This window comes from Bubalus bubalis, chromosome 5 (assembly GCF_019923935.1).
Source record: "Bubalus bubalis isolate 160015118507 breed Murrah chromosome 5, NDDB_SH_1, whole genome shotgun sequence".
Lineage (NCBI taxonomy): Eukaryota > Metazoa > Chordata > Mammalia > Artiodactyla > Bovidae > Bubalus > Bubalus bubalis.
Genome location: NC_059161.1, coordinates 85,757,880 through 85,773,057, shown reverse-complemented (window position 1 = coordinate 85,773,057; position 15,178 = coordinate 85,757,880). Strand labels below are relative to the sequence as shown.

The 15,178-nt window shown below is 37.7% G+C and overlaps 1 protein-coding gene across 3 annotated transcripts in view; it reads left to right on the top strand.

Annotated features, from left to right (window-relative positions):
* Window positions 1-15,178, top strand: part of NAALAD2 (N-acetylated alpha-linked acidic dipeptidase 2) — a 49,204-nt gene that overhangs the window by 9,828 nt on the left and 24,198 nt on the right. For all 3 annotated transcript variants that reach the window (XM_044943374.2, XM_006055317.4, XM_044943375.2), the window contains exons 3-8: window positions 258-444; window positions 2,224-2,325; window positions 2,995-3,120; window positions 6,751-6,937; window positions 11,590-11,683; window positions 12,811-12,909. In XM_044943374.2, coding sequence (XP_044799309.2) covers window positions 258-444; window positions 2,224-2,325; window positions 2,995-3,120; window positions 6,751-6,937; window positions 11,590-11,683; window positions 12,811-12,909 — 795 coding nt within the window. The remainder of the gene's footprint in view (window positions 1-257; window positions 445-2,223; window positions 2,326-2,994; window positions 3,121-6,750; window positions 6,938-11,589; window positions 11,684-12,810; window positions 12,910-15,178) is intronic.

Here is a 15,178-nt window from a genome sequence, read left to right as displayed (position 1 = left end):
TATTTTTCAAAGAACACCTGTTAATTATAGTACAGGCCTGTGCATAGCATATTCCCTACAAGCACAATGTGAAAACCGCAGTTACACACAAATATTTAAAAACTGCCATATCTAGAAACCCCGAGCTGTGTTTTTTATATCTTGGTTATAGAAATGATACTTAACGTTTAAAATATGAGTTATGCGTCTAGAAGAGTTCTTAGGACATTTTCTGAATATAGTCTTTGAATCCCACTTTAATTTTATTTTCATTTCAGTTCATTTACAAAGCTACCTCATCTGGCAGGAACGGAACAAAATTTATTGCTTGCCAAGAAAATCCAAAACCAGTGGAAGAAGTTTGGACTGGATTCAGCTGAGTTGGTGCACTATGATGTTCTCCTGTCTTACCCTAATGAGACAAATGCCAACTACATATCAGTCATGGATGAACATGGAATTGAGGTGACTGATTTACAATATTGTATTAGTTTCAGGTGTACAGCAAAGTGATTCTGTTTTATGTAAATTTTTTTCAGATTATTTCCCATTATAGATTATTATAAGTTATTGAATATTGTTCCCTGTGTTACATAGTAAAACTTCATTACTTCCCTACTTAATGTATCTATTAATATCTGTTAATGTATCTGTTAGTGTATCTGTTAATCCTATAGTGCATGCTAAGTTGGTTCAGCTGTGTCTGACTCTTTTTGACCCCATGGATCATACCCTGGGAGGATGCTCTGGCCATGGGATTCTCCAGGCAAGAACACTGGAGTGGTTGCCATTTCCTCCTTCAGGGGATCTTCCCGACCCAGGGATCGAACCCGAGTCTCTTATGTCTCCTGCCTTGGCAGGCAGGTTCTTCACCACTAGCACCACCTGGGAAGCCCCAGAATACTGGAGTAGGTCTCCATTTCATTTTTAAGGGGATCTTCCCAACCCAGGGATCGAACCTGTGTCTTCTGCCTAAGTCTCTTGCGTTGTCAGGTAGATTCTTTACCACTTGAGCCATGTGGGAATTGTTAATCCTATACTCCTATTTTATTCCTTCCCCCATTACTTCCCTGGTGGCTCAGATGGTAAAGAATCTGCTTGCAACGCGGGAGACCTGGGTTCGATCCCTGGGTTGGGAAGATTCGCTGGAGGAGGGCGTGGCAACCCACTCCAGTGTTCTTATCTGGAGAATCCCATGGACAGAGGAGCTTGGCGGGCTACAGTCCATGGGGTCGCAAAGAGTTGGACACGACTGAGCACAGCACATCCCTTTCTTCTTTAGTAATGATAAGTTATTTTCTATGTCTGTAAACCTTTCTCTGTTGTATATAGATGGATCTGTGTTATTTTTTAGATTCCAAATAAAAATGATGTATTTGTGTCTCTGACTTACTTCACTTAGTATGATATTCTCTAGGTCTACCCCTCTTGCTTGCAAATGGCAATATTTAATATGCTTTTATGGCTGAGTAATATTGCATTGTATATGTAAACCAAATCTTATTAAACCAGTTGTCTGTTAATGGGCACTTGGCTTGTTTCCATGTCTTAGCTATTGCAAATAGTGCTGTTTCAAATATTTGGGTGCATGTACCTTTTCAAATCAGAGCTTTTGTCATTTCTGTATATATGCCCACAAGTAGAATTGCTAGATCATACAGTAGCTCTATTTTTAGTTTTTTAAGGCACCTCCATACTGTTAGGTCGGAGAAGGCAATGGCACCCCACTCCAGTACTCTTGCCTGGAAAATCGCATGGATGGAGGAGCCTGGTAGGCTGCAGTCCATGGGGTTGCTAAGAGTCGGACACGACTGAGTGACTTCCCTTTCACTTTTCACTTTCATGCATTGGAGAAGGAAATGGCAACCCACTCCAGTGTTCTTGCCTGGAGAATCCCAGGGACAGGGGAGCCCGGTGGGCTTCTGTCTATGGGGTTGCACAGAGTCGGACACGACTGAAGCAACTTAGCAGCAGCAGCAGCAGCATGCTGTTAGGTATAGTGGCTGTACCAATTCACACTCCCACGAACGGTGCAGGAGGGTTCCTTTTTCTCTACGCCTCTTCTGGCATTTGTTTTACATTTCTCTGATGCTTAGCGATGTTGAGCATCTTTTCATGTGCCTGTTCACCATCTGTATGTCTTCTTTAAAGAAATATCCATTTAGGCCTTTTGCCCACAAAATGTATTATTCTTTAATAGCAATCTGAAATGTTTCTAACTTTATGTGTTTCAATTCTTGCTAGATTTTCAATACATCATACATTGAGCCACCACCAGATGGATATGAGAATGTTAAGAATATTGTACCACCCTATAATGCCTTTTCACCCACGGGCATGCCAGAGGTAAAATAAAAGACACTCAGTTCTTTAAGCCTTTATTTAAAATACCTATGTAAAGGAATAAAACCAAGAAAACTAGATGGATCATACATGTTAATTCATATTTGAGACTCCTCTACATAACCTCCCTAAAAACAATTTTTAGAAAAGAAATACTTGAGAACCAGACCCTGATAAGCACATGCCATTCTTTGAAATAACTCAGAAACTGCTGCACATGTCTTAATTCAGTAAGGGCAGTAGATAGTTTTCAAACTTTTTTCCTTTGTCCATTGTCTGACTTTGTTATAGAAGTGTAGATCTGAATTGATAAATCATACCACAGAAGTTCTAATAATAACTCCACCCATAAATACCATGGTTGGAAATAATGTAGCTACTTTTATTTACAGTATTCCCCATACTCAGTGTACACTAGTAATTTCTTCAAACATTTAAGCACTGTTGAAATATTTTACATATTCTCTCTTTTTTTTTTTAACTTTCAGGATACTGAAATATTTTAAAAGACTTCTCCAGAATTAGCATGGGTGTGTTTATTAAGCCCAAGACAAGAAAGATAACTTTTTATTATGATGCAGCATTATGGAGCAAACTTCTACTTTGGTTTTCTCTTTAGCAGTGTTTTGTATTTCTGCTGTTGTTGTTTGTTTTTATTTTTATTTCCAACAGGGGGAGCTTGTATATGTGAACTACGCTCGTACTGAAGACTTTTTCAAACTAGAAAGAGAGATGAACATCAACTGCACTGGAAAGATTGTTATTGCCAGATACGGGAGAATCTTCAGAGGAAACAAAGTACTTTGTTATTTGCTTTTCTAAAGGGAAAATAATATATGACCAGTAAATATAAATGATTTACATCATTTGCATTATGGTTTCCAAAAATTGCCATTGGTTGGTTTAGTCACTGAGCCGTGTCCGACTCTGTGCAACCCTATGGACTGCAGCCCACCAGGCTCCTCTGTCCATGGGATTCTCCAGGCAGGAATACTGGAGCGGGTTGCCATTTCCTTCTCCAAAATTGCCATATATATATATTTATAAATTTGTTATTTTCATGGTTGCACAGAAAAATCCTGGGGTTTTATTTGTTTGCTTGTCTTTTGTCATTGTTGTTTTTGCTACCTCGTCTATCTGGAAAGGGAAATTATTCTTCTTAGGTTTACCACCAAAGCTATGTTGTTTTTTTATTAAAATGATGAAATTTTACATAAACTAAAAAATGAAAATCCATATATTACTCAATTCATTCATTGCCCAGATGTAATCAATTCTTAATAGGTCTTTTTCGGCCTAATTTTGTGAAATATGAATGTATGTCTTCATATACTCATTTTACGTAATTTCTTCTTTTTACTTAACAAAGGGCATCAGATACTACATATTGTATAAATTTATTTTTTCACTCAATAATAACTCAGAGGTCAGCACATTGAGAGTTATATAATAAGATGGTTAAGTGTATAGGGTGCTAGATATGTGTAACCTGGCTTCTTGTCTGGTGCAGGTTCCCTATGCTCTAAATCTTTTCCTGTGAGCAAGTTACTTAACCTCTCTGTGCCAATGTCTCTTCTTACGTGAAATCGAAATGCTAATAATAACATTAATCTCCTAGAATCCACAGTAGGATTTATCAACCTTACATTTGAAAGCATTTAGGATAGTTACTGGTACTGAGTAATTTCTTGTAACTGCTTATTAAGTAAATACCTCATTTTGTAAAAACCTTTGTTTGGCTGTACGAGTTTTAGTTGCAGCACACAGGATCTCTAGTCGTGGCGCTTGAGCTCTCATAACCAGCATGTGGGATATAGTTCCCTGACCAGGGATCATGCCTGGGCTCCCTGCATTGGGAGCTCCGAGTCTTGGCCACTGGACCATTAGGGAAGTTCCTCCCTCATCATTTTAGATGGCTATGTAATATTTTACAGAATTATTAAGCAATTTATTTAACCATTCCACTTGTCTTAAATTTGTTACTATTACAAATATTTATATTGTGAGCATCATTGTCCATATGTACTTGAACATTTGTATGAGAATTTTTGTAATATAGATTCACTCCTAGAAGCTGAATGGCTAAATCATAGTGTACAGTTGAATCAAACCTATGACAACATAGATTTGAACTGTGAGTCCACTTGTACATGGGTATTTTCAATAGTTAATAATAGTATTATACAGTTACCACATGGGCTTCCCAGGTGGCACAGCGGCCTGCTAATGCAGGAGACACACAGGAGGTATGGGTTCAGTCTCTGGGTCAAAATCTCCTGGAGTAGAAAAGGGCAACCAACTCCAGTATTGTTGCCTAAAAAGTCCCATGGACAAAGGAGCTTGGCAGACTACAGTCCGTAGGGTCACAAAGAGTTGGACAGGAATGGGAATCTATGCACACATTCACAGTTTCTACAAGGTCAGAGGTTGGTTGAAACCACAGAAGCAGACAAATGGAGAATACAGAGGGCCAAGCCTAAGTTATTCTTGGATTAACCCTGCGTTGTTCAAGGATCAGTTGTACATTATTTCAAAAGTTTGATGGGCATCATAGATTTGTACTTCAAAAAAGTTGTATCAGATCTTACTTTTTCTAATCTTTGTCTGAATACTGGGAAGTGTTTTAGCTGATAGATGGTTATCTATCTTTCATTATACTACTTCTGGTGATCAAGAATTCAGTATCTTACAGGATACATTTTCCTATTTGTGATCAGTTTGAATTGTTAGAAAAATATTTAAAAAACACTGGGCGATGTTTCAGACACTAAGTTCTGGGTAGCTTTTCTTCTTTTCTTTTTCTTCTCCTCTTCTGCCCTGGCTCTCTGCAGTGAGATGATGGAGTGTTAACCATTGGACCACCAGGGACTTCACCTGTGTAAAATTTTAAATTAGCTTTCTTAGCTCCACAGACATTTACATCATCTTAAGTGTGTGGTCTGGAGGAAGCACAAGCTGGAGTCAAGATTTCCAGGAGAAATATCAATAATCTCAGATATGCAGATGACACCACCCTTATGGCAGAAAGTGAAAAAGAACTAAAGAGCCTCTTGATGAAAGTGAAAGAGGAGAGTGAAAAAGTTGGCTTAAAGCTCAACATTCAGAAAACTAAGATCATGGCATCAGGTCCCATCACTTCATGGCAAAAAAATGGGGAAACAGTGGCTGACTTTATTTTTCTGGGCGCCAAAATCACTGCAGATGGTGATTGCAGCCATGAAATTAAAAGACGCTTACTCCTTGGAAGGAAAGTTATGACCAACCTAGACAGCATATTGAAAAGCAGAGACATTACTTTGCCAACAAAGGTCCGTCTAGTCAAGGCTATGGTTTTTCCTGTGGTCATGTATGGATGTGAGAGTTGAACTATAAAGAAAGCTGAGCACTGAAGAATTGATGCTTTTGAACTGTGGTGTTGGAGAAGACTCTTGAGAGTCCCTTGGACTGCAAGGAGATCCAACCAGTCCATCTTAAAGGAGATCAATCCTGGATATTCATTGGTAGGACTGATGTTGAAGCTGAAACTCCAATACTTTGGCCACCTGATGTGAAGAGCTGACTCATTTGAAAAGACCCTGATGCTGGGAAAGATTGAGGGCAGGAGAAGAAGGGGACGACAGAGGATGAGATGGTTTCGTGGCATCACTAACTCGATGGACATGGGTTTGGGCAGACTCTGGGAGTTGGTGATGGACAGGGAGGCCTGGCATGCTGCGGTTTATGGGGTTGCAAAGAGTCGGACACGACTGAGTGACTGAACTGAACTGAAGTCTGTTTTTCTAAATGTTGGAGAGTATGCGTGCTCATTCGCCTTGGTCATGTCCAACTCTTTGTGATCCAATGGACTGTAGCCCAGCAAGCTTCTCTGTCCATGGGAGTTTCCAGGCAAGAATACAGGAGTGGGTTGCCATGCTCTCCTCCAGGGGATCTTCCCAACCCAGAAATAGAACCCACATCTGTGTTGCCTCCATTGCAGGCAGATTCTTTATCATTGAGCCACCTGGGAAGCCCCAAACACTGAGGGGTAGATAGTTAAAGTGAGTTAGACAAGGTCCTTGTTCTCAAAATATAGTAGTAGAGAAGAAAGATGTTTAAAAGTTATTTTACAATGCTTTGATCCATCTTGTAATATAGTCATATACAAAATATGGAAGATGTGTAGAAAAGAGAGACATTAATTTTACAGTTTTAGGTATACTAGGAATGCTTCACAGAAAAGGTAATAACTTGTTTGGAGTTATGTTGAATAAATGTGAGTTGTTAAGTCTACCTGGGCAGAAATCGTATTGAAGCCAAAAAGAACTGATTGTTACCAGTGTGATAATAAAAGTGTGTAAGTTTCCTCATGTTATTAAATTGGTTTTATCTTACAAGGATAAGTCAGTCTTTTGCCATTTCTACATTATGGATTGCTTATTGCCCCTGCAGGTTAAAAATGCCATGTTGGCAGGAGCCAAGGGAATCATCTTGTACTCAGATCCAGCTGACTACTCTGCTCCTGGGGTGCAGCCATATCCCAAAGGGTGGAACCTTCCTGGAACTGTAGCCCAGAGAGGGAATGTGTTAAACCTGGATGGTGCTGGGGACCCCCTCACTCCAGGCTATCCAGCTAAAGGTAATAGATGAGCCTGTTATGGCCCACTCATTTTTGCAAAAATATTACTTGTCCTTACAGAAGGTGTAAAAGTAAGCATCTATAGAATACCATTAAAATTGTGCACAATTGTATTTTGGATTGCTACTGCTAGGAATTTAAAAGAATTTCCCTTTTATTATTTCAGCTTTAAGTTTCCATGAGGTGTGGACGTGGAGGGGTAGTAGACAGTTCAGTTCCCTTCTGCCTTTAGTAGAGGTTGAAGAACACATGTCCAGAGTAATACTATTCTTACCAAACTAGAACTTAGGGTTTCTGAACTGTGTAATGATTTTATTTTTCTACAGATCACATATTTTTATTTTTGAAAATATCAATGAGTTTTTTTGTGTGATTTAATATGTAAAATGTGAAAGGTTTTCACATTTGTGTAACCATATCCACAATCAAGATAATGAACGTGTCCATTACCCTGAAAAGTTTCATCTCTTTTTGTGATGCCTTCCTCTCAACCCCGCTCCCTCCCTGCCAATCCCTAGGAACCATTGATTTGCCTTCTGTCTGGTATAATAATTTTGAGCTTCAGCTATGTTGATGTCTGTGTCAATATTTCAGTTCTTTTTGTCATGGTTGTTGAGTGGTATTCCATTGAATGGATACTCTACAGTTTGTTTGTTTACTTTTTCTTGGGAATTTAGATTGCTTTAAGTTTTGGAGATATTCTGCATAAAACTTCTACGAACAGTTGTATGCAAGTCTTTATATGTATATATACTTTTGTGTCTCTTGAGTAAATGAATAGAAATGGCATGGCTGGATAACATGATAGATGACTTTCAAATTGTTTCCAAAGTGCTTGTACCATTTTGCATTCTAGCAGCAGTGTGTGAGTGTTCCATTTGCTGCATCCTTGCCAGCGCTTAGTATGGCTGATCTTTTTAACTTTACATTCTAATCGATATGAAAGTCTCCAGGTTACAATTCTTTTTCAAAGTTTTTGTATTTATTCTGGTTCCTTCCCATGTGAATTTTAGAACTGGCTTATCAATTTCTACCAAAAAGTCTCCTGGGAGGTTTATTGAGGTTGAATTAAACCTATAAGTCAGTTTTGGGAAAATTGATATTTTAAAATATAGGATCTTCTGACCCATAAATATGGTACAGCTCTCGATTTACTTACGTATCTGTAACTTTCTCTCAGCCCATTTGTTGTTTCACTGTACAGACCATGTGTATCTTTTTTCACATTTATCCATAATAATTTCATAGTGTTATTCTTTTTTAAATTACATATTAAATTTCGATTTCCAGTTGACCGTTGTTAGTAAATGGAAATGTTGTTTCTAGAGGAAACATACTGATCTTGTGTATTGATCTTGTATTCTGTAAACTTATCAATAATTAGTTCTGCTAGGTTTTTGTGGATTCCATCAGCTTTTGTATAGGTGATCATGTCATATGCACATAAAGAGAGTTTTATTTCTTTGTTTCTATTCTGGATGCCTTTTCTTTTTCTTTCCTTATTGTAGTATCTGGTACTTTTAGAACATTGCTGTAAAAAGTTGTTAGAGCAGATATTCTTGCCATGTTCCTGCCCCAAAGACTGTCCCTGTCTTTCTCTGTTAAGTAGGATCTTAGCTATAGGGTTCTTGTTTTATTTTTTTTTTCAGATTTTATAGATTCTTTTTTATTAGATTGAGGAAGTTCACTTCTATCTTAAAGTGCTATGAATTTTTATCTTAGCACATTTATCTCACGTGACTAGCAATGTGTACTGAATGTTGTCAGATTCTTTTACTGTACCTAATAAAATGATCTTAAATTGTTCTTATCTATGTTTTTCTTCAATTATACGTATTTATTTTTTTTGGGGGGGTGCACCCCGTGAAGCTTACTGGATGTTCTCGAATAAGGTATTAAAGGCAGGCCATGCTTGTAAAGACGGAATCCTAATCACTAGGCTACCAGGAAATTCCCCAGATTGATTTTTGAGTGTTAAACCAAAACAACCTGGGATAAACTCTAATGGAGCATTCTTTTTTTTTTTTTTTTTTTAAATTATTTATGACTACAGTCTTCATGGCTGTGTGGAGGCTTTCTCTAGTTGCAGTGGGCGGGGACTTCTCTCAAGTTGCAGTGTACAAGCTTCACACTGCAGCGCCTTCTCATTGCAGAGCACAGACTCTAGGTGCACGAGCTTTAGCAGTCGCAGCACTCAGGCTCAGTAGTTGTGACACAGGGGTGTAGCTGCAGCATTTGCGAACTTCCTGGACCAGGCACCGAACCCTTGCTGCTGCACTGGCAGGTGGATTCTTAACCACTGGACCGCCAGGGAAGTCCTCGTTGTATTATTCTTCTATGTAATACTGGTATATTACTGGAATTGTGCTAAAAATTTTGCTAAGAATCTGTCTTTAATAATAACGGATATTCTCCTATCAATTTACTTTCTTGTAATATCTCTGTCTCATTTTGGTACTGGTAATATTGACTTCATGGAATGAATTAAAAATTATTTCATCTTCATTTTTCTGCAAGTGTTTATGTAGAATGGGTTTGATTTTATCTGTAAACGTGGCTCAGTGGTAAAGAATCCACCTACTAATGCAGAAGATGCCAGAGATGCAGGTTTGATTCCTGGGTCAGGAAGATCCCCTGGAGGAGGAGATGGAAATCCACTCCAGTATTCTTGCCTGGAGAATCCCATGGAGAGAGAAGCCTGGTGGGCTATAGTCCATGGGGTTGCAAAGAGTCAGATGTGACTGAGCAACCGAGTGTGACATGGCATGATGTAGAATCCTTCAGTGAATCGATACGGGCCTGGTATTTTATTGGTAGGAATGTTTTTAATTGCAAATTAAATTTCTTCAGTAGGTATATGGCTGTTTACGTTATGTATTTAATCTTGAGTGAGATTTGCTAGTTTAAGATTTTGTCCATTTCATCTAAGTTGTTAAATTTATGGGCATATAGTTCTTTGTAATATTCTTCCTTTCTTCTCTCTCTTTTTTCTTTTCTCCAGGTACTGGAGTGCTATTCTCTTCTTTATTTCTGATATTGATGGTTTATATCTCTTTTCTTTTCTTGATTTGTCTTGCAAGGGATTTGTCAATTTTGTTAATCCACTCAGAGAACCAGCTTTGGATTTCATTGATAATTTCTATCATTTGTCTGTTTTCTTTTTTTTTTTTTGTCTGTTTTATATTTCTAACATTTCTGCTCTGGTCTTTAGTAGGATATATCCTTTCTCTTGCTCATTTTTGCTTCATTTGCTCTTATTTTTTCAGTTTCTTAAAGTAGAATTTGATGTAACTCTATTTTGGCTGAAACCACAAGTCTCAATTAGAATTTAAGCCTGACAATACTTTTCATCTTCCTTTAAGGAGAATATTGTTATTATTTGAGTAAGAAATTTTCACTTATTCCCAACACCACTTAGTTCAGTCACTCAGTTGTGTCTGACTCTTTGCAACCCCATGGACTGTAGCACACCAGGTTTCCCTGTCCATCATCAATCCGGAGTTTACTCAAATTCATGTCTGTCAAGTCAGTGATGCCATCCAACCATCTCCTCCTCTGTCCTCCCCTTCTCCCTCTGCCTTCAGTCTTTCCCAGCATCAGGGTCTTTCTCAATGAGTCAGTTCTTTGCATCAGGTGGCCAAAGTATTGGAGTTTCAGCTTGAGCATCAGTCCTTCCATTGAATAGTCAGGACTGATTTTCTTTAGGATGGACTGGTTGGCTCTCCTTGCAGATCAAGGGACTCTCAAGAGTCTTCTCCAAAACCACAATTCAAGAGCATCAGTTCTTCGGTGCTCAGCTTTCTTTATAATCCAACTCTCACATCCATATTTGTCTACCAGAAAAACCATAGCCTTGACTAGATGGACCTTTGTTGGCAAAGAAATGTCTCTGCTTTTCAATATGCTGTCCAGGTTGGTCATAACTTTCCTTCCAAGGAGTAAGCATCTTTTAATTTCATGGCTGCAGTCACCATCTGCAGTGATTTTGGAGCCCCTAAAAATAAAGTCAGCCACTGTTTCCCCATCTATTTGCCAAGAAGTGATGGGACAGAATGCCATGATCTTAGTTTTCTGAATGTTGAGCTTTAAGCCAAATTTTTGACTCTCCTCTTTCACTTTCATCAAGAGGCTCTTTAGTTCCTCTTCATTTCTGCCATAAGGGTGGTGTCATCTGCATATCTGAGGTTATTGATATTTCTCCTAGCCATCTTGATTCCAGCTTATGCTTCATCCAGCCCAGCATTTTGCATTTCCTTCAGTTCTTATTTTACAGTTCTTTCTAGTTTCAGAATCTGGGACACATTTTCCAGGTATTTAGTTAACTGAAGCTTCTCTAAAAAGGATTCAAGATATCCTTAAGGAAATAAAATATTCTTGGAAAATTCAAGAGAATTACATGAAATGTCAAAGCAAATATAGGAATCTGTAATCCCTGTAATTGATTTTATATTAAAATGCAAATGATTTAATTTTTTACTGTCAAATTTAAATAGACCATATTAGATAAAACAGTCAGTCGCTTTGGGGGAACTTTAAAAGTTTGGATATAATATCAAACATATAGCAAATCTGCATTAGTAATAACAGGAATTCTTTTATACCCTTTGCTCGATTCTTCAGTTGTTTTCCTCTTATGCAATTGATTTCTGCAGAGTACACCTTCAGACTTGATGTTGAAGATGGAGTGGGAATTCCCCAAATCCCTGTACATCCCATTGGATATAATGATGCAGAAATATTTTTACGGTATAGTTTTCTAGTTGTATTTGAGAATAAGATCTATTACACTAAACATCTATTTTCTCTTCTAAAACCTACCTATGTTAAAAGTGAAGTCTTGTATCAGAATTGACTCCTAAAGTAGGAAATTTAGAACACATCTTTTTTTCTGTAAGGAAGGAGCAGTTTATTAACTAAGAAATAATAAGAAAACATTCCTGTATTTGCTACAAATGAAAGTCTCAAAAGGAAAAACTATGTCTAAAGATAAAAATATTGACTTGAGATTTTTGAAGTAGTTAGGTTATCTTAGGTATTTGTATTTGACCTGCATTTCAAAAATGTGATGATACCCACAACTCACTGGATTTGTAAACTTATACCAGTTACCCCATCTTTCTCCGATTCAGGTTCCTTCTCTGAAATGAAGACAGAACTAGTTTCTGCCTGATAATTATTATGAGTAGATGAAATCATTATATAAATATCATAGGAAAAACATTCAGTCAGTGTTTGCTATTACTGTATTGTGTAAGTGTTGGTTCCTTTTCAGATTTCCTAATGTCTATTTTTTGTTTAATGTATGTGCAAATGCCATTCAGTAATGTTTTTTGAGTGGCTACTATGTAACCAGCAGCTTTTCTAGAAATTAATTTCTTCTCCTTAATTTCATATGTTTAGGATTTCTTGAACCTAATGCTTTCCTATGTAAATCATTAAAGTCAGAAGCAGAGAGGCTGATGCACTGATGTTTCCCATGTCCCCTCACTATTTTGGTTGTTTTTTCCTTAGCTCTTTTTTTGGTGGGAGGCTGTGCTGTGAAGCACATGGGATCTTAGTTCCTCAACCAGGGCTTGAACACAGGCCCAGGCAGTGAGAGGCCAACTCATAACCTCTGGGCTGCCACGGAATTCCTCTCCTTAGCTCTTACCACTAGCATATCAACATTTTACTTATGTATCTCAGTTATGGTTCTCTTGCTAGGATGTAAGCTCCACAAGGGAAGGAAATTTTACAGTTCCCAGCACTTAGTAAATCCTCAATATATATTTGTTAAATGTATGAATAAAACCTCATCAACTTACTTTGTGATGTCTTTTAGAAATTGTGATGCTCAGCCTTTTTTTTCTGTCATTTTCATTTTCTCTTGACAGCTATTTGGGAGGAATTGCTTCACCAGATGAGAGCTGGAAGGGAGGTCTTAACGTGAGTTACAACATTGGGCCTGGCTTTGTAGGACACGATTCTTTCAGGTAGTTTTATGTTACTTTAGTATCCTACTAAAAGTTTACATATTTAATGGAAAAATGTCAAGATAAGTGTTCTGCCAGTTTTGCTTTGCTTATATTTTTTTTCTCATTTTTCATAGTGAATAATTATCATTTAGAAATACTTAGAGCTTCCCTGATGGCTCAGATGGCAATGCAGAACACCTGGGTTCAATCCCTGGGTTGGGAAGATCCCCTGGAGAAGGAAATGGCAACCCACTCCAGTGTTCTGATCTGGAAAACCCCATGGACACAGGAGGCTGGCAGCCTCCAGTCCAAGAGGTCTGCAAAGAGTTGGACACGACTGTGTGACTAAGCAAAAGAATTACTTATGGAATGATGTATTAAATTCTTCTTCCAACAGGGATATCACAACATTTGTTTTTTACATCTCAAAAATTGCTACATCTGAGTTACAGGTTTAACATTTTAACTCTCCTCTCTTTTTTTCTAAAGTATTTATTTGGGTGTGGCAGGTCTTGGTTGTAGCACGTGGTATTGTCCCTGACGAGGGACTGAGCTGGGGTTCCCTCCACTGGGAGCATAGAGTCTCAGCCACTGGACCACCAGGGGGGTCCCTTAACTTCCCTCTTTACCTAACGTTTTTAAATAGCTCTTCAGATAGCTGTCAAAATGCTATGCATGTGAAGCACTAGCTTAACTTAAGGGAAGGAGTAAAAGAGAAGAGAGACAAGTTCCAGCCTTTTTACTGATCACTTCCTGTGTGTGGGGGTTAAATAAATTAAAATGGGTATGCACATAACTGTTATAAGGCTCAATGCACTTATTTTAGTTATTATTGTTATCAACCCATGATAGCGCTTTTGAGGAGGCATGATCACAGAATATGTTTCATTGAGCTTAATTTTACAGAAAGAATAAGTTTTCCAGTGGATCAAGTTAGGCAGGAAATGTCAGTGGCAGAGAACAGCTTGTCCAGAGTTGTAGAACATCATGGCATGATCAGAACTTTAAGTACTTTGATTTGCTTGAAAGGTAGAGAGGAAGGGAAACTTAAAAACTGATGAATCACAGAAAATATAGCTGTTTTTATTGAGACAAATTATTAAGTCAGTCTTGTTCGCTAGAAGTTTACTTAACAATATGAAATTGTATTTTGAGAATGTCTTTTAATTTCTATTAAAAGTTTTATTTCAGAACTTTTAAATTATTGCTGCTGACAAGTGTTCAGCCAAGTCCGACTTTTTGCAACCCCATGGACTGTACCCCGCCAACCTCCTCTGTCCATGGGATTTTTCCAGGCAAGAATACTGGAGTGAGTTGCCATTTCCTTCTCCAGGGGATCTTCCCAACACAAGGATAGAACCTGTGTCTCTTGCATCTGCTACATTGGCAGACAGATTCTTTACCATTAGCACCACCTAGGAAGCCCTTAAAGTATTAGGAGTTCTGTTTTATTTTATAGGAATTTTAGAAATATTTTTATGTAAGTGTTTATCTCTATCAATTAGAATGGACTTCTTTTAATATAAGAGACTTCATTATCTAATTATTAATACTCTCTCGAGGTACACAATGAAAGATATATGCCTTTCTGATTTATAAACAGAAACATACAAACATGAAGAAATCAATAAACACATGGCTACAGTCACAGATCAAGAGTAAGCTCAGAAACAGACCATCTCCCTGGTGAAGACATCAAAAAGCTGTCTGTCTTCACCATGAGCAAAAATCCCTATTTGATTTGAACTCAAAGTGGGCAAATACACTATTTAAAAAAAAATAATTGCTAAAAACAAGACTCGGTGTCATTTCTTATCTAAGAGATCTTCATAATAATGCATTGATCAACTTACAGAGATTACCAAATGAGAAGACCCGAAACCAAATTCTTTACCATTGCCACCGCAAATGGGGTGTAACTTATCTGCTGTAAGCAAACTAGAAACATAAACAAAACACAGAATCAGTAGGAAAAAATAAGTTGGAGATACAGAGATTCAGGCAAGTTAAAATTTTATTGCTGCTTGGAATGTACATCTTAAAGTTCAGGAAGACGTGTCTGGGTTTAAGCTGCCCATTCTTGGCTCTCTAAGAAGAATACATTGTACGTCTCGGTGGGACTTCCAGAAATGATAAAGGATTATTTTTTTTAAGTAAAATCATAATTCTCATACGAATATAAAATGAGTTTGTGTAAAAATTTTATTTAATGCAACAAGGGAACCTGAAAGGAGTTAAAAGCTGGTTCAAAGGAGAATTCAAAGATGATACAAAAAATGAGCTCCTT